Source organism: Branchiostoma lanceolatum, chromosome 1, assembly GCF_035083965.1.
Source record: "Branchiostoma lanceolatum isolate klBraLanc5 chromosome 1, klBraLanc5.hap2, whole genome shotgun sequence".
Lineage (NCBI taxonomy): Eukaryota > Metazoa > Chordata > Leptocardii > Amphioxiformes > Branchiostomatidae > Branchiostoma > Branchiostoma lanceolatum.
Window position 1 is genome coordinate 10,687,395 of NC_089722.1, and position 27,049 is coordinate 10,714,443.

Consider the following 27,049-nt stretch of genomic DNA (forward strand, 5'->3'; position numbering starts at 1 on the left):
TTTTATCATAAATCTTTAATAACTGCAAGCTTCTCCACCTACATGCCTTTATCTTAGAAGTCATTTTCTCTTTAAAAAATTGATATCCTTGCATCAGGGGAGGTGGGGATGTAGGATAACTGCAAACTTATCCACCTAGGAGTACATGTCTTTACATTTTCTTTCAGAAGTTCCTTTCTGGAAAAAAAGTTGATTAATATGTTTGCTTTGCATGTACACCTCGCATCAGGGGAGTAGGGGGATGTAAAATATAACTACAACATTGGAGAGGAAATTTCCCAGATGAGGACTGCAGTAGTTAAAGGAGGAGTAATGACTAGTGATACGTCAAGTTTTAATATTGAGGCTTGCGGCAGACAGCTGGCTGAGTTACCTGGGGGAAGACTCCTTGATTACATATTATTAATCAAGCCTGTGACACAATTCTGTCACGGATGAGCTGACAAATACTGCTAAGAAGGTACTGGAGAAATCCTTCAACACTAGGTATAGTGCCCCACAACATTTGTTGTGAAGAAAGATGCCACATTCATCTGCATACTCTCCAGGTTCTGGCTGGTTTTGATGTCTTTTTAGGTACCTTAATCAGGCTTTCTATTTTGTCCGGTTTTCTTGATGTTGCCTAGCCAAACAAGAAAAAAATTGACAAAATAGAAGCTTTCAAAGCCCGATAAAAGCACCTATGAAGACGTCAAAAAACAACCGGAGCCTAACCTCTGCTTGGAGAGAACGATTTTTGCATACATTTTCAAACTTATCCTATCATATTTCCTGGTACAATTTAGGTTAAAAAATCATTAAAGCAGTATGAATATAGTAAGCAAACTTTCAGAGAGAAATTAGAATTATCTTGAAACTTAGTAAACAGTAGTGCTGATTTATGATTGTTTGATTATAAAATAACCAGTATGAGTGTTATTGCCACAATGAGATAAGTGCCCTGATAAGGAATAGATGGCTTAAGCTTGTCATTTGTTATAAAAAAACAAATTGAAACATTGTACTTATCAATCATGTTTGACATTCTTAACAAAAAGGCCTCCATCAGGGTTCCCACGGGTACTTTCAATTGAAACAAAAGTGCAGAGCGACCAGCCATACTTGCACAGATATTTCCTGATTACTGATCTGTGAATGGGGATAAAGAGATGAGGGAACCTGCAAAGCGTTTCTGTCAGGCATCAAATATTCATCAACCTCTGACTTAACCTCTAACCTATTATTCATAGTCCTGTCAGACAGTCTTTTTTTACAGGTTCTGATCTTTGCTCACATGAATGCTGCCCTGCCAGAACCAGTCTAGCTTTAGATGCATTTAGGTAAATTTGGACTGCCTTCTTGCTGAAGGAGTTAGCTTGCAAAACCATTGACCGAGACACTGAAACACCACTGCTGAAACACAGCTGCTAAGTGAATGTGAGTGTTAAAGAAAATGTAAGCATACGTGTACGTATTGCCAAAATAATTCATGCTTGGAACTCAAAATTGGTACGCCATCCATTTCCTTCCTTATCTGTAATTACAGTCAAGTAATAAAATTACCCCAGCTTATGAAACACAAACACCTGATGAGAAAGCAGCTGTTATGCCAGAAGTATTAGCATACACATTGTGACAAAGGCACAGCTCTGCCTGTATCTACAGTGGGATCTGGTTGCCTGAAATATGTGTTACCTGTTATCTCCTGCAATACACCTGTATCACAAACAAGGGCGCCTAGGACGATGAGGTATTCGACTGGAAACATGTTCTATCCCAGGGCTTTAAAATAATTTACCTTACATTACTTTTCAAATGGTCCAGGATTTTATCAGGTACAGCCCTTGGGCTATATTCATAAAAGAATACTGGCAAAAATGTCACATAGGGTTTAGATGTACATGCATCTAGCAGTAGAACTAGAAGACACAAAACTAAGCCAAAGCGTCTTTATTCCAATCCCATTCAAAAGCTTCCACATAAAAGACACATTCTGACAAAAAACTACATCTTTTGTACCATCCTGAAGATCAAAAGTAACTTACTATCAAACCTGACACTGGTATAATAGTGTACCACAAATCTATTTCCATTCTGCGCAAAGAAACATGAAAATCTGAGGCACATTAGAAATGCATCATCTCGCCTAACTTTTCACCTAAGATGCAAACTATGTAACCTTGATGGCAAATGTGCCTGCATAATGCCCGTACAGACAAGGATATCTTTGCAGTAATAATCATCATCATATTGCAGTAGTGAAGCATACCCAAATGCCATGTGCATTGGAGGGGAGCCACGGCTCCTATACTAGAATGGTTCCTAAAGGTTAATGAGTTTGGATGCCTCATGAGCATACACCCTATAGCTAGGCACTCACACTGGACTTTCAGAAAAGTAGCCCACAGGACAAAAAGATGTGGAAAGCACCATTTCTCCAGTCCTGGCACATCTTGTTTTTCTAATACTGTACATCGAATCTCAAACAGCAAGAACAGATAATTAAGGTGCACAGCCTGACAACTGAGTTGAAGCCATACAGACATCACATCAGATCTAGAGTGCAGATCATGAACTGAGTATAGATTCTTCATCAATTCTAGAAGAGCTTTGCTAAATACTTTCTAGTGAAATAAATGTCTACATTGAAAGTTATAGAGTATGCAGATGACAAAGTCCACAAAATTTAAAGCATGTTATGGCTCTACTGAGTGATATTGTCATTATGTCATATTGCAGATCAATTGACTAAATACTGTGCCAGCATTAGCTATAAACATCTGTCAAAGATTATCCTCATTGATTCCTTTGCACAAATCCAGGCTCAAACAACTGTTACTCTGATTTTTACTGCTCAGTGCCAGATGGTGCCAGGTTGTGTGGGGGCTCAGTGCTACTGCTGATTATTGTCATTCAGCCAACACCACAGGCCAAGGTACCAATCTGCACTTTTACAAAGTTTCGCGCAACCATGATTACACAGAAAACCATATTTGGTTCAAATAGATTATTGGACTTAAGACTGTTTATTTGTAGTAGCAGCTTTTATATGTTCCAGCCATAAAAGGTAGGCTCAAAAGGAGGGATTAATCAAATTGCCCTAGGGAGACCCGGAGACCGATCCTCATCCTACTTTGGCCCCGACATGCAATTTGCTGGGCTAACTCATCAGCAGTGGAGTGAGGCCGGAATCCTGATCTATTGTTTGGCAATGTCTCGGTTCAAGTGCACTCCAATTCCTCAGCTACAGAATCAATAGGCCACTTTGAACTCAATCACACTGATGCAGTGCTTTATAGACTACGTTTAGTCCCTGTAACACAGCCATGCTGGGGGTGTTAGATCTGGTCCCTGCAGCTCAGGCTTTACTACTGAAAACTATCAGTATCACAAGTCACTTCACCTTGGAATCCCTCGGGACAAGTCTGTGATCCTAGTCATCATCAGCCACAAATTTATGTCTCCTGTTCAGGTCCGAAAACTAGACACCCTAATTTGTATCTAATTACCATTTAGTAGGCCATGAGCCACATTTATCACATACATATTCACTGCCACATTTATCCACCAGCACACAAGAAGAAACAAAACATTTCCAACTTTTACATGCTTCTAGCCTTCTGTGGTTAACTTCCTAGATGTTGAACATGTAGTTGGAAGGTTTCTTTGTGCTGAAAGACTGGAGTGAGAAAGATTAATTGCCAAAAAATTACCATACTATATAACTTAAACATTAAGCCTTCATCATTCATGGTAAATGTAATAAACCAACCAACCAATGTGGCAATGATTCCGACAATATGATCTTGACTGTACATAATAATTTCTTGTCCCTGTTGGCAACCACTTAAGCAAAAAGAAGAGAAAACCGGTCTTTAGCACATGTACAGGTTCAAAGCTCTATTCCCTTTGTTCCTCTGAGAAGACCACTCATCTTATGGGATACAAATGTACAGAAAGATTAAGAAAAAAGCCTGAGCAAGATAGAACACAGTACCAATAACTTTGATAGCTGAATAATGAAAGACACAGGTGACACTAACATATAGTCAGCGGTCAGAACTGTAGGATAATGGATTTGGTATGATACCAGAGCTTCCATGCTATGGGATTTAAAGTGCTACAGTATGACAGGCCAGAGAGTACAAAGGAAGGTTCCAGCTACAAGTTGTACGTCTTTGAAAAGATAAAGCCTGCTATAAGGCCAGACTCATACGTATATATTTCATTTCATCTATTCATGACAACATCTACCAGTATACAGAGTGATAGTGGACAAATATATATTGCTGTTTTGTATTCAGTTCTTAAATGCTCATACATATACATATCAACATCAGATAGAAAATCAAAGAGCACAACTGATATAGCAAAGCCACAAAACCTATTAGTAAGCATTGATTCAAAAATGTCTGATTCCCATTTGATTCAGCCTCATAACCTTTTGTCACTTTTGACTGGCCTTGCAAGGTGACAGCAGAAATGGCCATATATGTCACTGGTATAGTATTGCTTCATCACCCCTACTTCTATGACAATTGCACGGGATACAAAATCCAGCACTGCAGTGATTTTTGACAATGATGAATCTGTGCCTTAGATCTTCAGGCAGGAATGGCGACCCTGTGTCGTGTGATCTCGTCTGAAACTAATCTTCGTCATAAAGGAAAGAGTTTTCAGCACGAGATCAAGAGTTTCCGCCAGGCATAGATAGCTTTCTGAGTGAAAATGCCATAAAAGGACAGGGTGCACACAGTACGGCATAAGTCACCTTCAAGGATGATATAAGGGGATCTTTTGACCTTGCACTGTCAAGGGGAATCCCATACTTCTCATGAAAAGTTCTGCTGCTTCGCTGGCTAGATCAATCAATGTTTCGTAACACAATAAAAACTTTCTTATCTATACAACAGCGCATACTAACTTTTGCTATTTGTCTCCATATACAACACATTATACCTGTACATGTAGCTGTTCTGGAATGATTTTTAACCTTAGATCTGCTACGGGTAAACAGATACAAGGAATTGCTGTACATGTTGTACACTAGCACCTTTGCAGGGAGGGGTCGATAACTGTCAAATTAGGCAAAAACAGCTGATCATACGATACATGTTTGTATGTATCTGCATCTCTCTATTGCCAGACTATGATTGATATTCAGAGATAGTATCATATATCCAAATTCTGCACCATTAACCACAGTTTTGATTAGAAAGATAATACTCCCATTAATGTATTAACAATTCAAACCCCACTTAAAAGCTTTTTGCCTCAGCTGCAGAAATGCATATGACAAGGTTTAGTGATAACTAAGACCTCATTCATACCAGTCTTTGAGAATCTGGATTCACCCACCCAGACACAGTATTGATCTCGAATCACCCTCTGAGCGAGATTCGAACTGTTCATACCAGACTTTGCAAATCAGGATCAATCTCGTGCCTGGGTGAGCCCTGATTCGTGACACCTGGTACGAACAGGGTCTAACTTGTACCATCAAATTCATTTCAACAGTTGCCTATAGATAAACCCAAAAGTCTTACAATCAGCATTTGTAACAACGCAGTTTGGTTGACTTCAACTTATTATCCATCTGAAAAAAAGAAATCGCAACATTCCACCTTAGAAAGCGCTGCTGCTGAATCGGCCAACTTCCTCCCTCCTACTGTCCTTCTGGGTTAGTATACTGCCATCGAGGGAGACTAGCAGATGGAGAGTCTTCCGCTTGGCAACATTATTGAACAAATACGCAGGCAACAGGGGAAGTAATCTGGGGGCCCATAAAGGTGGTTAATCAATACAGTGGAAGTAGAAATGGATTTTCGACACCTGCTACCAGGCACACGGGCCTACAAGGCACAATGTTTTACCAATAAAGGTCCATTCATCAGGCCAAATTACCTGCCACTAAGTCAGAAATTATGCTCACTTCTCTGTAAAAACTTCATCTAAGTCTGATTTGCATGCCCTAATACTAGTGGATGGCTTTATGGAAACGTACTTCAACCATATGAGATGTAGTAAGTTATATGTTTATATACTGGTAGCTATAAATGTTAGAGATTCACGGTAGGCAACATGCGCCAACTCCAGGATCATGATAAGAAAACTAATGCTGAACATACAGGTAAGCAATGCCAACTTTTTGCAGAAAGCAAGTGCTATTTGGAGCATTTGCTTTATCGTTGGAATTCTAACTATCATCCTACAAATTATAATCATAATTCCACATACTGACATAGCAACAGATTCTGACCAATTCAATCACAGCAATGCAAGTGCATTTGAAACATGAACTGTAACTTTTGTTTGAACCTTTGTTTATTCATGATAAGCTCAAATCGGCACGCAGGCCGCTTTTCATTGAGGTCATGAGGGAAGAGGTAAGAACTCTAAATCAGAAAATTACACAGTGCACAAAGGGAGAAAAAGAGAATGCAGTCAAAAAGTCCCTTTCCCACTGCCATAGGAGCAGGAATCTGCTTGGTCACAAATCTTGCGTATGTACATGTAGTTGCCCTCAGCTTGTTAAAGGTTAATCTCCGAGTAGACCTGAAGATTGCCTGATCTACGCCGTGCTCGTATCTGCAGGCGAAACACGCAAGAGCCGGACCACCATTAACAACCCAGCCACAAATCTGGGAGGTGAGCTGGGACATGTATTGATCTGAAGCTTTATACTTTTAGCAATCCCACCTTGCAAGTAAAGGCAACTCCTCTCAACTACAAAATGTATTACAGTATGTAGCTAATGACAGACACGGGTACATGAGTTATCAGGTATGTAAAGTTTCTCCAACTGCCTGTGTGCAGCCTAACTTTGTAAAGAAGCACCAGACTTTCCACATCACCAAGAGACACACGTCCCTACGCCATATGCAATCAGGCTAGTTGTTCACGCCATTTGAAGCCGTATCAGCAGTGAAAATCAGTTACAAAGAGGCATCTACAGTCAGGAAACTAAAAAAATGTTTTATATACTTTTGATGCACAAATGTAGATATAATGTCTGAATGGCGTTGAATTGGCCGGGTGGCTCGGCACAAGATCTACATGTAAAGGTCATGGGTTTGATTCCTGGCATTCCTGGTTTGATGTTGTGTCCTTGGGAAAGGCACTTTGCACCACGTTTTTAACTCTTCCCTGGTGTAAAAACGGATTCCTTACTTTGGTTGGGGAGGTAAGAGGTGATGGAAGGAGAGGGATGGGCTCCAGCTTCCAACACCGTGCCCTAGAATAGATACAGAGGATAACAACCCACTGCCCCTACAGTCTCAAAAAGGCCACGGGACTACCTTTACCTTTTACAATGTCTTTTCTTCCTGCTTGACTGTATAACCTTCGACATTGTTTATAATGGAAGCGGCAGAACACATTCCAGCCACGTGCAGTATATATACATGAGCGGGGCAAGTCACCGCACAGGTTAAGTGTTCCATTTTGGCTGCAACACAAATCGGACAGCAAAAAATAGATCTCAGCATTTCAAGGTTAATGTTATTTCTACATTGAAAGTCAGGTTCACGATATCTATTAATAGTATTATATTTCATTGTTTCTATGCAGACCAAGAACATTGGTAACATGTACATGTATCTTACTGGCCTCACTGGCTCCTTAGCAGGCCTAGGCAGACATCAGCAACAACAGTTTTCAAAGTATGACTTAATTATTCATTTCCATCAAGTCATACATTATTTCAGAGTCATTGAGGGTTCTTACTCATTATTGATACAATTTATACATTAGGCTGGGATGAAGATGGGTTGAAGATGAAAAACAGAAACAGTTACACATACATGTACTTGAATTTGAAAGACCTGCATGTACCGACAAATATACATGTACATGCATGAACAGTTCTGTATGACTAAAGCTGTTTCAAGATAAAGATTCATGTACATACAACATGATGTATAAAACATTGATAGACACAAAATATTGATCATATTAGTTTGTAAGTACTGTTCAAGTGTTTATACATTGTACATTCTAAGACATTTAATGGAGAATTCTCCATTTTCCCTTTTCAGCTGCATACATGTACATGTAAATGGTCTCAGTCTGTGTCCACCAGTAATTATGTTGCCATAACACAAAATTGCCATGGATAGACGAACACCAACATGTAACGTTACATAAGATTGATATGAAAATATACCAAAGCAGATTTGTATGACTATAGACATTGATGAAAATCACATCTCCGTCTATAATCCACAATCACAACATTTACATTCCTTGTGGTCAAGCTATGTGTCCTACAGACCTACATGTGTCACAGCCTACTTGAGGCGAGTAAGGGCCATCTGCATAGGACATGTACAGCTGCAACTGAGAGATAGGTGGAATCCAGGTCAGATATACATGACTGTGTATGTGTACATGTTCCTGATGAGAAGGTTAGACAGATGCTCACACACAGGCCTGATTCTTCTGATACTGCTGCTGAGTGCTGCATGTAACGCATACAGCCAGTGGGGACATACATGTACATGTACATGTACATGTACATGTACATGTACATGTGCATGTACCAATCTGAAAACTGCATATATACAGCTAACACTACAGTTGCATCCCTTTAGGCACACAGCAGTTAAGATATTTGATGCATTTACCAACCATAAAAACATAATCTTTGCCTGCTGACAAGTAATCTTGTGACCCAGAGATAAGAGATTTTATTTTTTACCTCCATTGGCCCTTCATGATCAGGGGATGAGAATATGTTGGGTACCAATCACTTATCAATGCATCTAAAAAGTACCTGTCATTTCTTTCAATTCTTACCTAATGAATCACGATCAAAAGTTTTAAATGCCATTTCACTTAGGAAGAACAAATAAGCTTTGCTTGACAAAAGATAGAGTACTATTTGGACATACAAATGCAGTTTGACTTATCTCCAATATCTGTCAGTGATATAAAGAGCTCATCAAGACCTCTGAAACAGTAATATCACATTATACAGTAAACTCCGATCGTAATAAAGTTTATCTCCAGCAGTGCACTTCACAGGATTTTATCTGCTTGCCATACGCCATCTAACAACCCTGACAACACATGAACTTCAAAGGGAAGTTTTGGTCACCAGTTTCTCTTTTCAATTCATCGTCTTCCGCATTCTCCAAACTAAAGAACTGTCAAAATTAAGCTGTACTGACTGATACTGCCAATTACAGATAGGAGAACACAAGGAATGATATATTTTTTATTACCAGAGCCAAAACAAAGACTTAGTGTGCAGAAAAAGAACTTTATGACTTTCAATATGAGAACGACCATGAATAGAATATGGGAAGGAGAATATGAAGTTTTGTCAAAACTGTCAAAATTAAGCTAAACTGATCGATACTGCCTTTATTGAATGGAAGAACACAATGCAAGGAAAGATATTGTTTTATTACCAGAGCCAAATCAGAGAAGTGTGCAGAAAAGGAATGTTATAACTTTCAATATGAGAACAACCATGAAATAATATTGGGAAGGAGAGTATGAAGTTTTCCATCAGATTCAGAAGAAAACGAGGACTGACTGATGAATATTCCCTTCAGCCGGAGGATATTACACAAAGCCTACTGCTGTCAGCTGTGATAAAGCACTGGGAGCGAAAATTGCACTCAACTTCCGCAGAAAATTCTGGCTGACCTTTTCGGTGACATTTGTGGAGCGCTGCAACTCCGCACAACTGCCTTGTTTAAATTCATGAAGCTAAAATGACCATCAACAAGTTTTGGTCGGCTATATATAGTATGTGTACAGCTTACTGAATGCACCTGGTCCTCTTGACTGTCATGTGCAGTTACTAGTCAACCAAAGAATGGATCAGATGCACACAAACTGATGATATGACCACCTTTTATCTATTGACGGCATCCATGCTGTCTGGCTAATATACATCTCTTAAAACTACAGTGGTGTCAGTCTGTGTATTGAATACTTCAATCTGTAAAATATGTCAATGAAAGTCCGACAGTCTGACTCTCATAAATTGGATTGCAAATCAGAATATCATTACAAATGTACTTAGTGGTGATTTTCGACACGTTGATTGTAAAAACTAGCTGTAAAAGGTTGAGACTTCATATGCACCTGAACTATCACAAAAGTCAGTTTGATAAAGTTGAGTCATAAAGTCTGAACATGTCTGACCAGAGGATCACAGTGTGCAGCTTATGGGTCATTAGTCTCTGACAAATGACTTCATAACCCTCCCTTCACAGCTGACAGCAGCCTATATTGTGTAAAAATGGATATTGGGATTGGTAGTGGCATGTGTTCCATCAGCATTCTGTGGCCACCTGACCGCCATTACCACATTTTTTTAAATTTAATGTCTAATAAAATGCCACTCTAGCAACACTTGTTTATCACATGGATGGGCGCTTTAAACTGACCACGCTCGAGGCTTTGTGGATATGAGTCAAGTTTTACGGGCCCAATAAAGGGTCATTAACTGTATGTACTCCGTGCTAATCTGGACATTACCAGACACCCTCCAGAGCTGTGTAAGTAATCCCTGTAACAAATGCTATTCATGGCCAAGGACAACCCTTAAAATGTCTTAGGCAATGTCAAGAATTACTGTGTGTGAATTGCACTCTCGTTTATTGGTATGGATATGCTAGCTTTTACTTGCAGTGAAGGTGTTATGTGGACTGAGGGGATTATCCGACATTTCTTGGACTAACTCTGAACAGTAAAAGCAAGATATAGAACAAACCTTGCAGAATGTATTGGTACTGCAGGCCCATGTCAGTGTATACACGCTGGCATATTATTACCATGCAACGGCTACATACATGTGCATGAGCTGATCACTGATCCAGACAATTTGGCTGGACCAAAATGTGTTTTGACAACCTCAATCCTTACGCATCCCAGATGGCGATGCAATGATATATTGCCTGTTGACAGAAATTATAGTTGATATGAAAAGATGCATATATAATTCAATATCCCCAATACCGCCACAATGCACAGCACAGTGGCATCAGGGCCAAAAACTTGGCTTGTGCACTTATTCTATTGTCAGGCCATTTAACTTCTTATACTGTGCCACTCAATGAATTGTAAATCTGTGTCAATGACTTGTGAAAATATGAATTGGGTAACTGAGAGAAATCTAAGTTAAAGAGTGAACATACAAACTCCTCTTACTTTCTGCTGCAATTGTTAGAGACAACTACATTGTACCCTGGCTGCCATCCTCTGTAGTTACTGCTGGCTCAATGTTTTCAGTTGCTTAATGAAATCAAGCAAAAAGATTGAGCCAGTGGTACATGTAACTGCCCTGAGACTAATCAGTCAATATTCACCGTACCCAGGCTAAGAGAAACATAAACTATTCGGAGGCTCGTATTCTACATGTAACACTAAACATGTAGTAGTTTTGTACTGATACAGGACTCGGAGTGATGTGTTGGCTCCTTTGGTATTCATCATCATCTCAGGGTGATCATTATAAGCCATTGGTATTGGCAATGGTATCATTGGTATGCATAAATATTTACACCTTTGGCCGGTGTCAAGACTCTGTAGTTGAGTATGAATTTTACTAAAAATGAAACCTTTGAAATGTCAACTGTTGTTTCAAACAAAATGAACATACACACAGGTGTAGAGAAACAATGAATATACGTACATTCCAGGGTTCGAATTTCCCACCTACAAGTTGCAGAAAAAATTATGATGATCTGATTGGATCATATTTAGGATTCATCTGGACAAGATGTCTGCAGACAGTTTTCCAAAATCCTGACAATTTACATTTTTGGAGGTAACAATATACAGCATATTGAGCCCTACATAAACACACACACCTACTGCTGGTAATTATAAGCTTCTTTTACAGTTAAAATAGAACGTCTGGGACTGAAATATGAGAATGCTTGTTTCTTCATATTACATGGCAACACAATATCATAATTCAGATTTACGTGACCTTACTTATAACCTTTGCATTCACTACAGACTTAAATTTCATACCAGTCCACAATGTAAAGAGACAACACAAGTAAATCTTTGTCCAACCCAATCTTTGTGGCATCCCGAAACTTCATATGATTGTAACTGACCAGCAGATCATTTATGCAAACACTGAAACAGATGCACAGTTCTAAACGCCGCTTACCACAACAAAGCGATCTTACCATACAGCCAAGCGCACGCTATCTCTGATCGTTACCGAAGCACCAACGCTATGAAGGTTGTCCTACACACACAGTGGTGATCGTATTCTGCGCATCGACCCACTTCTTTCTCCTCATGAGTTTTGGCACGTTCCTCCAAGCAACGATAATATATCGATGGACAACGCACTGAGCCAGTAGATGCTCCTCGGAACTCGCGCCTCCTACAAAAGTTCGACAAGGAATGGCGATGTCGAGAGGTTGATATGATAGCAGATGACCAGTTCTAGATATAACGAGCAAAAGGAACCTACCTGCTTTCTCTTTCTTGCTCGATTTGCTGAAGTTTCTCTTGCACGAATCGCCGGAAAATATCACTCACGTCGGCCGCCATGTTGGATGTGACGTAGTCTACGAGGACATTCCATAGACTATCAGGGGTGTGAAAAGCTATGAGCGCTGTCTAGTAATGCTTCCAGATTTTATAAACTGCACCTCAAACAACTGCAAAAGTCTTTCCAATAATGTTTCATATTGAATAAATATCGTTTATGATTCTTTTTAATGACATTATGTGAATAGTATAAGGGTGGCACCCCTCAGTATTAAGAATGGGATACTCCAATGCAATATTTTGTTTCTCAGCAAAATGGACACAGAGTTTGGTAGTCTTTGTTTTCTCAATCAAAATGAAAATGCGTCCCTACATCACTGACAATATAGATTTTACTACAAGTCGCATAAAGCACGATGTGTCTGATTGTTAGCTAGTTCGTTAGTTAGTTTGTTTGTTTGTTTGTTTGTTTGTTTGTTTGTTTGTACGAACTTTACATACATGAGGCAGCCAAGGTTTTTCAAAAGCAATAATGATCAATCGTTGCAATGACATTATAATGTCCCTGATCGTTGTATGTCTTGGTTGTATATCTAAGGTGCAGTTCTTGGTTGCGGAGGGTGCGCGGAGGGTGCGCGGCCGCGGGGACGTCCCCGTCGGTCGTGGATCTCAGATCTAAAGGAGTGGACCGGTCATTCAGCCAACCAGATGACCAGACTGGTGGAAGACCGCCAGCGGTGGAGAGCCTTCACAGAAACCTATGCTGCCCCGATGGCTGACTAAGCTATGGGAGAGAGTGAGTGAGTGAATGAGTTCTTGGTTGTCATCATACTTTCATTCATTGGACTTTAGAATGTAGGGTATGTATGTCAAGGGGACCTTTGATTTATCAGCCCTCGAAGGAAGTCCCCATGACATTTGACAAACAGCTAGCTGGAAATATTCTGACTCAAGGGGTTTTATTTGCGGTGCTCTTTTCTTTGTCTGTGGCAGCAATTTGCGCCATAGATCGTTAGAATTTCTCATTTTCCTGAAAAGGTAGCCATGTCTTGTGGATAACGAGTGAGCCGGATCAGCCCAAGGAGCTAGCTTGTTTATGATGGCCCCAACTGCTTGACATGTCTCTTCCTGGACGGTACATGTAGTCCGAGGCGAGGGTCCCGTGTACGCCATCACGTAGCCCCGGCTTCGTCTCACAGACCTTGCGGAAAGTCCCTCATATATTACCACTTCGTAAGCAGAAAAGTTTGACTCACAATCACGTGCCCTTTTCTCAGTCAATCTAACACGGAAAGTCCCACCGCAAAAAAAAGTTGATGGTGGGACAGGTAACTTCCTCATTGCCCATTTGCTGCACTGAAGAGCACACAAGTTCACGTCATAGCCCTGCTGTCACAAGCAAGAGTCAAACAGAGCTCCAGTCGTGTGTTTCGCGTCCTAGAAGGTTGGCAGGAGACCACTGCGGACCCGAAGTGTCTCGGCTGGTACATACCAGTAAACAACAGGTGAAACAGGTGAGCTGTGACGAACGTTTCCTTATAGCACGCTCTATTCTAAACACGCCTAGTGGCGTTCCTTTACCCGTGGTGTAAACACTAGTATTCAGATCCTCAACCCGGGACAGGACCAGGCCTAGGACACTTGACAATGTGCCATGATCGCACCAAAGGGCTTAGGGCATACCTGTCAGCTAACTACTTAAACGAGTGTATACCACCGCCGGTAGTTTATATTCCGGAACCACTTCGTGAAGCTATAGCAGCCACTTTGTTTTCACCATCGTGCGTTGGCATTGGTCCAGCATCCAGATTGAGGTGTTCTGTGATTAGTAAATGGTACTTTCAAATTTGATCTTGATATATTTGCGCTGTCCCCCAGCTGCAGGAGCTGTTAGACACCAATCTCGCTTGCAATAGAATTCTGTGTCGATATCGTTATCATACCGCTGTACATCATAATTTAGCATGCAGTGGCAACTAGTTCACTAACATTACCTGAAAGTAGGGTCCCTATAAGTTGGTATTCCTGCCACACTGAAGACTAAGATTGTTGAAAGTAACTTTGCAAGCTTGATCTTGATTAATGAAGCCCGTGGTGCCTAAGCCCCATGTGAAAGACCTGCGTATTAGACTCCACCTTCCATGCACGCCTGCAAAGCGAGGCTACAGGAAATTTGAATTCGTGGTGACAAAAAGCGGTCGGACGTCCGCGTTTATGTGTCAGTTGTACCTGCCACAGTCAACCTTGCCACTACTAAGCATACGTATAATAACGTTACGTATCAATGACAGAATATCCTGTAAACTATCACACGTTGGACTTGTTTAGATAGTCAGATTGCAGTTGTTTAAACTCAAGACTAGCTAATGGGTATATTTAAGATCCTTCAATCCGACAGTTCTGCTAAACTTTATGTTGTACAATGTATAAGACCTTGTGAAATGTTTTTGAATAAATGCTTGCCATGACTGCATGAGGAAGTTTGCCGAGTGCGCGAGGTAAACAACATTGCTAAGACACCACCTGTTAGCAGTCGTCTTTGACCTGGTGGGATGTTGAGGCTAGCCTCGGAAACAAGTCGTGTTAGTTGTGGCCAGGCTGTTTACGTTTGGTACAGGCGTTCCTCCCGGAGTTCACAATTTAGGGCTACTAGAGCACATAAAGTGAGTTTGTGCCGAGTTATATCATATCGGACAGATTGTAAATCACACAAGTTGTAGCTTGAGGAAGTAACTTAGAATTGACAAGACACAACATGAGTACGGTGGCACCCTGCAGGTGACCCCTGTACGGGGATCCCCGATCCTTACTTGAGATATGATCTAGACCTGTGCGCGAGAGTTGCTGACTCATATGCCTTACACATATGGTCTATAGGACAGGCTTCTTTTATATCCACGTACTCTTAACTTTCGCTGTGTTGTTTAAAGGGGCAACGTTAGCAAGAAAAATGGTGAGTGTCTCATTTCTTACAGTAGACGTCGACTTGTGGCCTTTAGGATTTGTATTCTCTTATGTCTTTACAGAAAAAGGATAACTTCCCTTTTTTGTATGCACTTTTCTTTAACTCATTGCCTGTGCTGAACGAATTGATATATGGTAATTGTCACTATTATCAATTCTATATACTTTACCCCTTCATCGTTTTGCCTCGTTTTGTGATAATATGCGTTCTCTCTAGTGAGCGATACGTTTATTCAAAGTTCATAATAAAATTCCTCGAATAGTGTATGTCACCGCTATTAACCATAGCAACAAAAAAGAATGGACTCAATTTCCGCAACAAGAGCATCAACAATAGAAAGTTTATTGCAAATTCCTGCCCGTAGGCTAATTGCAAGTACATGTGCATGTAAACGTAACACATAGTGGACGGACAGATAATGATGAACAATATAACATAACAATACAAAAATCACGACCCCATCTAATCATGCACTAGGAAGTTTAACATTGACAAAAGCGGAACAGGTGTTTTAAAGAGTCAATATCTGTCATTAACACATGTTTTTAAGTACCTCTTTCTGCTTAAGAGCACGAAATACTACAGGGTCAAAGCGTATAAACATTACAATTGCCCATTTCTTATAATAAGATGAGACCTTTCCTGAGATCTTCTGATCATCTTGTAGTAGGCGTCTATTCAAAATATGTCGGTTGTAAACTGACGACACTGAGTAGATGTTTGTATTTTCGTTCGTGCACACATACGCGCGCTTTATTTGTGTGTTTGTGTGCGTGTGTGTGTGTGTGTGTGTATGAGTGTGTGTGTGTGTGTGTGTGTGTGTGTGTGTGTGTGTATGTGTGTGTGTGTGTGTGTGTGTGTGTGTGTGTGTGTGTGTGTGTGCACGCGTGCGTGTGAAAGAGAGAGAGAGAGTCAAGTTATTTGGGCCAAATGTCTGCGTCACATACGCGTTATGCCATGGTCAAAGAACATGTGTGCATAGTTTATCACCGTGACAGGAACCATGAACTGATTTTCTGAAGTCAACATGTAGATTCAATCTCGCTCAGTTACATTTCACACAGAGGTGTTATAGTTGTATTTGTACGAATGTCAATTTCTTTATACTAAACTACCCCCCCCCACGTCCCCGTGTCTGTGTCGGTTGTACCTGTGCTATCACTTTAGCATGCAGACAGTGTATATCTATCAATGACAACCAAATGTCCCGTACAACCATATCGCACCTTGGAATTGTTCAGATCGTCAGATTGCCGTTGTTTAAGGTCATGATTAATTGATTAATCGGTATTCATAATCTATAGCCTACAATCCGACAGTTCCGCTCAACTTTATCTGTAGAAGAGTTTATGGAATGTTCTTGAACAAATTTTTCTTGAACAAATATCAAAGAATGCTTGCCAAGAGGAAGTTTGCCGAGTGCGGTGCACCACATTGCTTTAGTAACAACCAGTAATGTTTGACCTTGTAGATTATTGAGGTTAGCCTCGGAATCCAGTCTTGTGGGTTGTGGCCACACCACAAACGGGGTTTGCACAAGCTTAAGATTTCCTCTCGCAGTTCGTAGTTTGGGGCTAGTGGAGCACATAAAGCGAGTTTATGTCGGGGTATATCTTGTCGGACTGATTGAAAATCACACAAGTTGCAGTTGAGGAAGTAACTTAGAATTTTATATCATGTGATCACCTGTGGGCCTTCCCCGGCATGGGGATCCCCGATCCTCCTTGAGACAGGCCTGTGCTTGAGACGGACTGCCATATCCGCCTTACACATGTGGACAGGGCGGGTTCTTTCAACTTTCTCTACGCACTAAACTCTTCTCATCCTAACTTTCTCTGTGCTAAGAGGAACGTTGGAAAGTAAAATGGTGAGTGCGTTCTTCCTTATAATAGACTTACGAACTTTGAGATTTGTATTCCCTTGTACGGATAAGACCGATATGTTCCCGTTTTGAATGTACATGTTTTGAATACTAACTGTTAGTAGTACTGAACAAGTGGCTACAATGGCAGTTGTCGCTCACTTAAGATATAGTCTACCCCCTTCGTTTTTCCGGTTCGTTTTGCGAGGTCTATATTGTAAACAATAGTACCACGTTTAATGACATGTTCGTCATTCAGTAGTTATTCTTGATATTCTACATGTAACCAATAATAGACCAAAGCACCACAAAGTGTCGACTCAACCTCTGCAACAAGGGCACCAACAATGCAAAAATCAGAACCCCTCTAATCACTAGGAAGTTTGACATTGACTTGTATTTGCGGGGACAAAAACAGAACAGGTGTTTTAAACAGCCAATACTTGCCCTTACAAAACTTTTTAATTAAGTACCTTTTCCTGCTCAAGAGCATGACATACTTCAAGGTCATAGTGTAGCGGAGTATAAATACTGCACCGTGTGTGTATTTTTGCGTGCGTGCGTGCGTGTATGAATTGCAGCTTTATAGTAGACCGTCTCTCTCACTCTCTCTCTCTCTCTCTCTCTCTCTCTCTCTCTCTCTCTCTCTCTCCCTCTCTCTGATGAGTCAGCCCTTTACGCTTTGACGAATAGGTGTGCTCGTTGGTGATGTCAACTATTTCGCAACCAAGGGGATCTCCCAAGATCTCAATAGTTTTTCATTGGCTCTTCCTCCTTTATGGACTTCAAATTGGCAGTGCAGTCCCTTTGTTGTCATTTTGCTGTTCCACAATCAAGGGGGTTCCTACGTTTCTACTTCTTCATGCATAGTTTAAAGTGGCAGAGAAGTTCATTTGTGCATTACACCAGCAAAATGGTAAGTAGTTTTAACTATGATGAATGAGACGCTTCTGTTTTAGAACTTTTTCGTGTTGCATGTGAGTTCGCGTCTCAGCGTTGTGTCTTGCACACTCAATATAAGGACCAGGTGTGTACAAGACAAATTGAAATGCTTTGTGTACACGAATGGGTGCCAGTTGCAACAAGATGACAAATACTTTTGTGTGTTTGTTAGGTAACAAGATGACACATTTTCCTACACTTTTGTGTGTTTGTTAGGCGTCTTATCTTTCTCGATTCATTCATTAACTACTAGTTGTTCATTACATATCAACTGGAAAGTGCATGGATTGGATCGGTTGTAGGTGGGTTTGCCGCTTGACTTGGAACTGAGTGCTCTTAAAAATACTTTTATCATTTACAACGCAGGTTCAAAAGGGAACTGTCCGGTGTTTGCTCGTAGATAAATTCATAACTTTAAAAAAGGGGTGCAGAAGGAAGCAAACTTCTCCTTAGCTAGTTCTTTCCTGAGAAATGACTGCCTCAACTTCCGAAGCTGTCAGTTTACTAACTTGATAAGTTTTTGCGGAACTGGTTTTTGCAGAACACCTTCTTACAAACAAGTTTTTGAAATACCGACATTGTAGCTACGCTTGGAGAGTGCGAAAAGCATGCGTGACAGTTGAGTTGTTACATGGGTCACGGACATGTGTTCCACGTTGCGCTTCATTCCCGCCCTTGGTGTTGGATCTGTGCAGTTAAAGTGGTTTGCTGAGGACTCTTCTAAGTAAGATAGCAGAGCAACATTTCGGTGATTCATGTAATCATGCTTGTTTCTTTACGTTGCATTACCACCCCATACAGATAGCGTTTACAGTAACTATGGGATAACGGTGTGCACCGTTAGTCGGTAGTAACGGGGCTGAGATGTCCTCCTTTCCTCCGGAGAGGACAGCGTTAGTCGATAAAGTCGGGCCAGGAGTAACGGCGGATCGTATGGTGGCGGGCTAGTACAGGCGCGCGATGCGTATCGGGAATGACGGGAATGACCCCAGCTAGAGAAGTGACCTCAAGATGGCCGCTCTCGGATCGCAGCCCAGTCCTCGGCGCTTTGAGCTAGCGTACAGCTGGAACAAACGCCTGGATCTACCTTTTCAAACATTTTCATTTCACTTAACCCCAACTGCAGGTAAGTTAGGTCTTACTCTAGGTTCCACTTAACCAGTTGATGACAATTACGCATGGAACTATCCTTCCAAACCAAGGACCGTCAAGGAGGTTATATACTTGTCCAAACATATAAAATTTGTGGATCTCTTACCTTTAAGTAAACGGTTAGAAAACAAAACAAACAAGAGTTTTAGGACCCAAAATCTCCATGAAATTTTGCTTTTTATTATATGTCCTTTTTGCCATAGTGAATTGTTCTTTTCGTTGCAAGTTTCAAGTTCAACTTATTTGACCCCCAGATAACCCCGCGAGGGGCAAAGTAGGTGGGGAAGGAGGTCCCAGGCTAAGGCGGGCAGGCCTCCTGCCTGGCACGGAATGACTTATTCTCCAAGCAGAGGCTTCGATCGAGAGGGGTAGTTTTGTCCGTCCCTCTCCTCTCAGACGTTAGAAATCCCGGACAAAGCTAGCCCTCTCGAGCGAAGCCTCTGCTTGGAGAATAGGAATGACTCAACGGTGGGAGTCGTAACAGCCGCACCAGGCAGGGCGTTCCACTGAAAAAGAGTATTTAAACAAGTCTGTTCTAGCGTTGATTGTTTGGAATTTTAGAGTGTGGCTCCCCCGGGTGCGCCTCTGAGCTGGTTTCAGAAGATTGTCTGTGTTTATATTAATGTAGTTATTGACTAGTTTATAGAGAAAGGTGAGGCGGGCGTTCCTCCTCCTTTCAGAGAGAAGGGGCCACTGCAGGTCATTGAGCATTTGTGTCACACTGCTAGTCTGCTGGTGGTCATTCAGAGTCCACCGCCTGTATCCCTTTGGTGGTGTTATTCTCCTTAGAAGATTTTTACAAATATGCATAATTTGCATAATTTGCACTTCAGTGTGTACATCCATGTCCAACCTACCTGCATACCAAATAACATGACAATCTGACATTCCTTTCTTCTGTTATTCTCCTTAGAAGGTTTTTACAAATACGCTATTGCAGTTCCAGTGTCACATACCAGGGGGACCAAAATCGACCTTGACCTCTCTCCTCCCATACCAAATATCATTACAATCCATTCACATGTTCTACAGTTATGCTGACTTAAAGCATCCGGTGACACAAATATACACAATCTGTCCACAAACACGCAAACACATTCAAAACAAAAGTCTTTTTTCATGGAGATAGACATGTCACCAAGAGTTACATGGAGAGACAATTGACTCATAACTGAACCAAGCGTAACCCAGCACCAAGAAACCAATCGTAGAAGGAAATAAAAACAACGAGCCCTGGGTGACCAAGATTGTCCTGGAATTGGGAAGCAGTGAACTATTTCATGCTACACTTACAGATAGCCAAGTCATCTTAGCTATAGTATCCTGGCATTCATTTATTCATCTATTGGTACAGCATGTACATGCCAGGGTTGCCCAACTAGCCAGAGGCTATTATTATGGGTGAACCCATGTGTGGTCATATGACTGTTTATTATTATATCCTGGCATTCATCCCTGTCTTAGCAAGCAAGGAGGTTAATTCAGATTTAATCTTGATCTTATAATTAGCCTCCTTCGCAGACTTTCTGGAATGTCAGCATATACATTTGATATATTTGGGGTGATGTAACATGATTTCTTTATGCCGGCTTTGGATATTTCACCGCCAAGGGAGTTATGTTGCCTTAAAGTGGGCATTAGTATGGACCCTTGGCCCATGTAAGAAATCGTGAACCCCCCTCCAAAATACTAGAAGTATACGCCGCTGCTGCAGGAGGACTTTAAAGGAGACTACCCTGCCTTACCTAATCTCCCAGCAGATCTATCAGTGGCAAGGCAGTATCAACAGGGACAACCAGTATCCCATTAGCTGCAACCAGTTTCAAAAATGCAAATACAGTAGAGCTACTTAATTGCACAACGGATTAAAGCACACCAGGGACTACATTGATTTGCACCGAATCCCAAAATCCCAAACCGGGTCCCATTCTCTCCATTGTTAGTGACTCCGCATATCTGCATGGCACATTGTCACTTATGCCGGATAACTGCACCAATTTTTGTGTGCTTACAAGTTCATACAGCACACTGAGGTTTATAAACTATCATCATGTAGCTAGCTTTCATTGACCAATCAGAAGGCTCCATCTGCAGGTTTGTAATCTTCATTTCTGTGGGTTTGTATACTTCGTACGGACCAGCGGGTCTGTAAACTACGTACAGACCCAGGGGTCTTAAACTTTGTATGGACTTTTGCGTTCGAATGTTCGACAGCACAAACTTTAAACTCCGAATGCATTCTAGATGAATTGTCTTGATATTTGGTACGTGGATAGGTCTTGATGAGACCTTGAAATGGTCAAATTTTGGGTCCCCTGGCAGCTTGTTACAGTACTGCAGCGGAACTTCCTGTTATGATATCTTGTGTTCTGGATATGCTATGGTCCTAATGTGTCAGTGGTAGGTAGCTCTTTGGACATAGAGTAGGTGCTGTAGGTTTGGCCCCCCTAGTGGCTTTTTTTGGCACTGCAGTAGCAGGTTTTGCCTCGGGGATTGCAAGGGGATAACTCAAGAAGGGCTTGATAAGAAGGTATGTAGATAATTTCAGTGATGATTTACCTAATTGAATACTTATTATGCAAATCAGTATCTAATTAATGAGAAATGTTAAATGACGGCATTTCATACTTAACAGTATTTTGAAGTTATGTGAGTCTGAACATTGTTGAATTAAATTATGCTGATAAGGACCTCATAATTAATTAGAAATGATACCACAACCTCCTTTGTTAAGCTTATAATTTGGACAACTTTTATTTTGGTGGAGAAGATGATCAACTGATATGATTTGTAATCAATGAGAAACACTCATGAAAGTCATAAAGGTTAAAATCATTTGGCGAATGTATGGGGTTGCGGAACTCTAGTTGTTGTGTAAACACTGGTACACCTAGATGAAGGTCTGCATGGGGGATCCTGATAATGATTTACCCTGAATTCAGAAGAATACCATGTATTTGCAATTAGCCCATGGGCATGAACTTGTAATAAACTTCTTATTAATTACTATTAGGAAGGTGGTTACGAAAATTTGGTCGCCTCACTGTGAATTACATGACTAAGGTGGTTTCCCAGGATGAATTTCTGGGAATAAGAGTAGGCTGCCTATGCCTTTCAGAAAAGAGCATGCAAGTCCCCCTAGATAAGTTGTGCATTAACTTGAAGGTATTATTTGTACACTAGTAAACAACATGTTCTTGACATTTAGATGACAGAGCTTATTGCATATTTTTGTTAATCTAACATATTAAGAATTTGGGTTTATTTTGGAAAAGGCACTTAACATGACTTTCTTCACTTCAGTCAGGTGGAAAATTAGTACGCAGCTTCAGTTAGTGCCGTCCCTCAGATATGGTGTTACATGTAAATGGCCGTCCAGTGTTTGGGGAGAGCCATACCTCACGCACGTAAAAGAATCCACCACACCTTTTGACCAAGAGCCTACTTCATCACTTCTTACAAATTAGCTACTGCAGTGCATAAACGTAACACGTTATAGGTATACAGGTAAAGTGGGCAACTTCAGACGAAAGATGAAGCATTAATATGAAGTTAAAGATTTTCACTGGGTGGTAGTGCAGTGCAGCATTCCTATGGCTGGCTTATTTAGCCAACCACCATCAATAAGGCCCCAGAAAGTAGATTTTATAGATGACATCAGTACGCCAATTATTTTGCCTGATTTTGAAAAAAAGAAAGAAATTTTGTTCCATCCTGATAGAGACATCCTGATATGCATATTAAGTGTACCTTCAATTCACATTAAGTTTATAGTTTGCAGTAAAAGTGACTTTGCAATTGACTTTGGCATCCCGTGACATTAGTATCTGTTTTCCAAAATATTATTTAGCAATTTACAGCATGAATTTTATCATTTTGTAACTGCTCAGTATGGAAAAATTTGGGGTGGGGTGGGTAGGGCTGTTTCGGGAATGGACTTAGAAATATGGTCATGGATGTCATAAATATAATCAAATGTTTAAAAAGGTAGTGATACTAAGATAGATGTTTTCTCCCTATCCACTATACCAGTCTACTCTGTAATCAAAGTTATTGTCATTTGTAGAAAATCTAAGACATTTAAGAGAAACAAAAATAATACAACCTCCTCCCATACCACCTGTCAGGTAATGGAACATAATAACTACAAAGTAGAATTTGGGTGCAGACACATGATATTTTACTAAAACTCATTAATGATTTTTTTTTCTCCATCATAGCTGTCTGAAATTACAATTCATTCCAGATGTTAACTGATTTGTAGCATGACATTCCAACCAGAAATAGTTCCACTTTCACACTATTCTATTGTCCTTTATGTGGTGGGGTCAAAGTTATTTTACTCAAATGTACTAAGAAGTACCAATCATAATAGGGTGCATGGCTGTAGGAACTATTCCTTTTTTTGCACAGGAAGTAGAAATGGACTGTTCCACAATATTGTGCAATGTTCTGTATATAAACATTAAACCCCTCTTAAACATTCAGGCCCTTTCCCCAACTGTGGATTAGAGAAACTAAATTGATGTTGCCTTACCTTATGTTTTAGTTGTGGAGAAGATTTCTATTGTCAGAAGAGTTTCTATTCTGGTATGGAGCACATTTTATGCCATCAAAGCAAGCGCCTCCATTTTGGGGTCCATATTTACTGCCATTTTCATGTCTCAGAAGGTGGGTTATCAGAAAAGGTGGGCTGGGCTAGTTGGGTGTTCTACCTCAGCATTCTTAGTGAGCATACACAGCAATTCATTACCCCCAGTTAGTTTAACATGGCAGATAATGTTATCTTCCCTGTGTCTATAATGCCAGTCAGGCCTACAGAGAGCATATAACAGTGAACCCTGCACGAAAGAAAGGAGCAACTCAAACAACAGCTATATATTGTGCAAGCACCCACCCACACATTTTACATTACCCACATTCATACACACACGCACCCTGACTCACAATCATTGAAATATACTATCATCTGTTTTGAAATGAATTTGTGTCATAGTGATACACAAAAAAGGCATGCCCATTGTCTAGCCCATTGCCTACTTTCAATTTTAAGTTTTCTGACAGTCCTCATTATGGTGCTTTCAAAACAGTAGCAAACTAGTAAGGGGTCATGTCAATACAGGCTGGTGTTGCCTGCATGTGTCTCTACAATGTCTAAGTTGTATTTTTTTACATTTCTATATCAATTGTAGAGTTATGACACACCAAATTGAATGTTATGAGCTGATCAGTCTGAATAGGTGCTTGTTTGTCACTTAGACAGATAACAAGTTTGTAAACTTTCCTTGGATTAGTGTATTGTATCAAAGAAAAAAGTTTGCTCACATATTCTCTGAGGGCTCTGCACAATTTTATTACATCATCTTCACTTCACTATGGGACCTTTCTTGAAGTAAAATACTGCACACGTGACAACATTCCTATTTTATAAACTTACATGTTTTCAAATGTCTGACTGGACAAATAAACAAATCTTAACCAGAAAAACAATCAAAATCTTATTCATATCATAGTTTATTAAGAAGAATCCTAGAATAAAAAAATTACTACAGGTAAGTGCTATAGTAAGGCCGAGTGGCTGCCAAAAAATAAGCTCCGGTCACATAGACAGTTTAAAAGCTACTGTAGCATGATTATGTAGGATTTACCCACAGATGGTTTGCTGTGAAGTTATTCAAGCAAGTGTATAGAAGTTAAATATTGTCAGGCATTATCGGATGGAATGGAACAATGATTATGCATAAACAGTGATATATCCGAATAATTAACAAATGCCATTTTAAAAAAACTTAAGATCATTAAGCGAAAAAAAGAACTACATGCACACCTTAGAGCCTTGCAAACCATATACAGTATCCCATTTAATCTGGAAGAAAATATCATATTTCTATAGTAGATGCATTTAGATCTATATCTACTGTCAATAAAATGTGCAGAAAGCTAAATTCAATTTGTTGACCTGAACCTGGCCAAATGTTTCGGAAATATGCAAGAAATGTCTAAGAAAATGCTAAAAAACAAAACAGGAAGCAAAGCAATACAACTATAAGACCTTACTTCATTAACACTCCAATACATGTATGTAGTATTCAAACTAACTGTCATAAGTATCCCTCATTTCCTGTGAAATATTAGCTTCAGGCTCCCATGTGCACTGATCATAGGGGTAGTCCTTCCACTTGACATAGTACTTGGTTACTCCTGCCATCTCCCTTTTGTCTAGGAGTTTTTCAACAAAGAAAAGATCTCCCTGTCCACTTAAGCTTGCTTTCCCCTTTCTTTTACCCTTCCCCTTTCCATTACCCTTACTCTTTCCATTCCCCTTTCCGGATCCTTTTCGTTTCCTCTTTCTTATAACCGTACTTGTATCCTCCTCTTCTGCTGCTTCTATTACTGTAGCCAGCTCCTGTTGTGCTGATGAGCTAGTAGTCATAGCGTGTTGTAATGTAGCTTGAACCCCCTGCAGCATCCTGTAACCCTGTCCTGTAACAAGAAAACATTATTTATCAATATCATCGTAAATCTCAAATGTATTTTCTATACCAAGAATCATCCATTTTTAGTCATTTTAGTCGTTTTTAGTCCACACATTTAAGTGTATGATGTATAAGCCTGTTGCTATTATCAATAAAGAATGACATAATTTATGATCATTTATGCAAATCAATAAAATGCATCCAGTGACACAACAAAATATATAGATTCAGGAGGATAGTCAAGTCAAGTCAAAGTTTATTGCACAACGATTGTAACAGGTACAATGTAAGGCAAAGATAAAATGCTACTGGCTACTTATATCAAACTACTAAAAGCTACAGGAAGGTTCAATGCTATACAATGATTAGGTTCTAGGCTGTACAATGTTCCATTTCAAACTACAAGAAAGCACTATCTATATAATGTAATGTATGATATGATAACAACATATATATGGAAACACCATGAGCCACTGTTGTCATGTAATTCACCACATCATATTTCATAATTTCTAAGAGATACTTTTAAAGTAGCTGACATAAGAACTTTCTTTGTTATCTAAACTATTTATGGCGGTTCAAGGTTTGAAACTTGTACTAGTCTTAGGAAGATTGAATGTTTATAATGCAGTGAACCCCAGACTGACAGTTTTCCTTTGTCACATGAATTTCAAGAACTGCTCCGTGTTGGTTAAACTGACTGCAGATCATACTTTTCTTTACTTGTGTCAAGCAAGCGTGGGACAAACATGGTGACTTCATTGTAAATGTCTGTCAAATGCACGTATAGGCTGAATATCCCTCCTTAGCTCATTATCAAAAGCTTCTGAAGAACAAGGATTTTTAGTGCTCTAGTCATTCATTGTATTTGCATGATTGAATTGTGCTTATACTATAGCCGCCTTTCCAATATCCATTCATTTACAGTCTTGGACAGCTGAAGGATCACATTACACAGAACTACTGAACATTGTTGTAGAATGACAACATGTCCTTTTATCAGAACTTCAGTTCTTTGTCGATTCTCAGAGCTATGATAAAGTCATTAATTATGTGACATTGTAACATTGGTCCCTTACCTTCACCATTGTCAGTTGCCTGGCTTTCTTCCTCCACCAGGTCCAGACTCATGTTGTCCAAAGGCTGGCGGTGTTCCTCCACCTGGTCCGTATCCATGTTGTCTGTTGGTAGCACTAAGTAAAA

General features: G+C 40.2%; 3 protein-coding genes across 12 annotated transcripts in view; 1 reads left to right on the forward strand and 2 right to left on the reverse strand.

Annotated features, from left to right (window-relative positions):
- The window catches only part of LOC136433288 (protein SON-like), a 58,041-nt gene extending 45,439 nt beyond the window's left edge, over window positions 1-12,602 (reverse strand). For 3 of the 8 annotated variants that reach the window (XM_066425382.1, XM_066425399.1, XM_066425389.1), the window contains exon 1: window positions 12,431-12,602. In XM_066425382.1, coding sequence (XP_066281479.1) covers window positions 12,431-12,510 — 80 coding nt within the window. In that variant the 5' untranslated portion in view covers window positions 12,511-12,602. The remainder of the gene's footprint in view (window positions 1-12,430) is intronic. The other 5 variants (XR_010755618.1, XR_010755617.1, XM_066425337.1 and 2 more) reach the window with 4 other exon arrangements.
- Window positions 12,603-13,358: 756 nt separating this feature from the next.
- The window catches only part of LOC136433266 (uncharacterized), a 48,325-nt gene continuing 34,634 nt past the window's right edge, over window positions 13,359-27,049 (forward strand). Inside the window, exon 1 of one of the 3 annotated variants that reach the window (XM_066425295.1) lies at window positions 13,359-13,964. The gene's annotated coding sequence lies outside the window, so the exon portion shown is untranslated. Of the gene's footprint in view, window positions 13,965-15,016; window positions 15,404-16,898; window positions 17,283-27,049 lie in introns of those variants that run through there. The other 2 variants (XM_066425311.1, XM_066425304.1) reach the window with 2 other exon arrangements.
- The window catches only part of LOC136433249 (uncharacterized), a 29,622-nt gene continuing 27,271 nt past the window's right edge, over window positions 24,699-27,049 (reverse strand). Inside the window, exons 20-21 of the mRNA XM_066425266.1 lie at window positions 26,926-27,039; window positions 24,699-25,853 (exon numbers count right to left, since the gene is read on the reverse strand). Coding sequence (XP_066281363.1) covers window positions 25,465-25,853; window positions 26,926-27,039 — 503 coding nt within the window. The 3' untranslated portion in view covers window positions 24,699-25,464. The remainder of the gene's footprint in view (window positions 25,854-26,925; window positions 27,040-27,049) is intronic.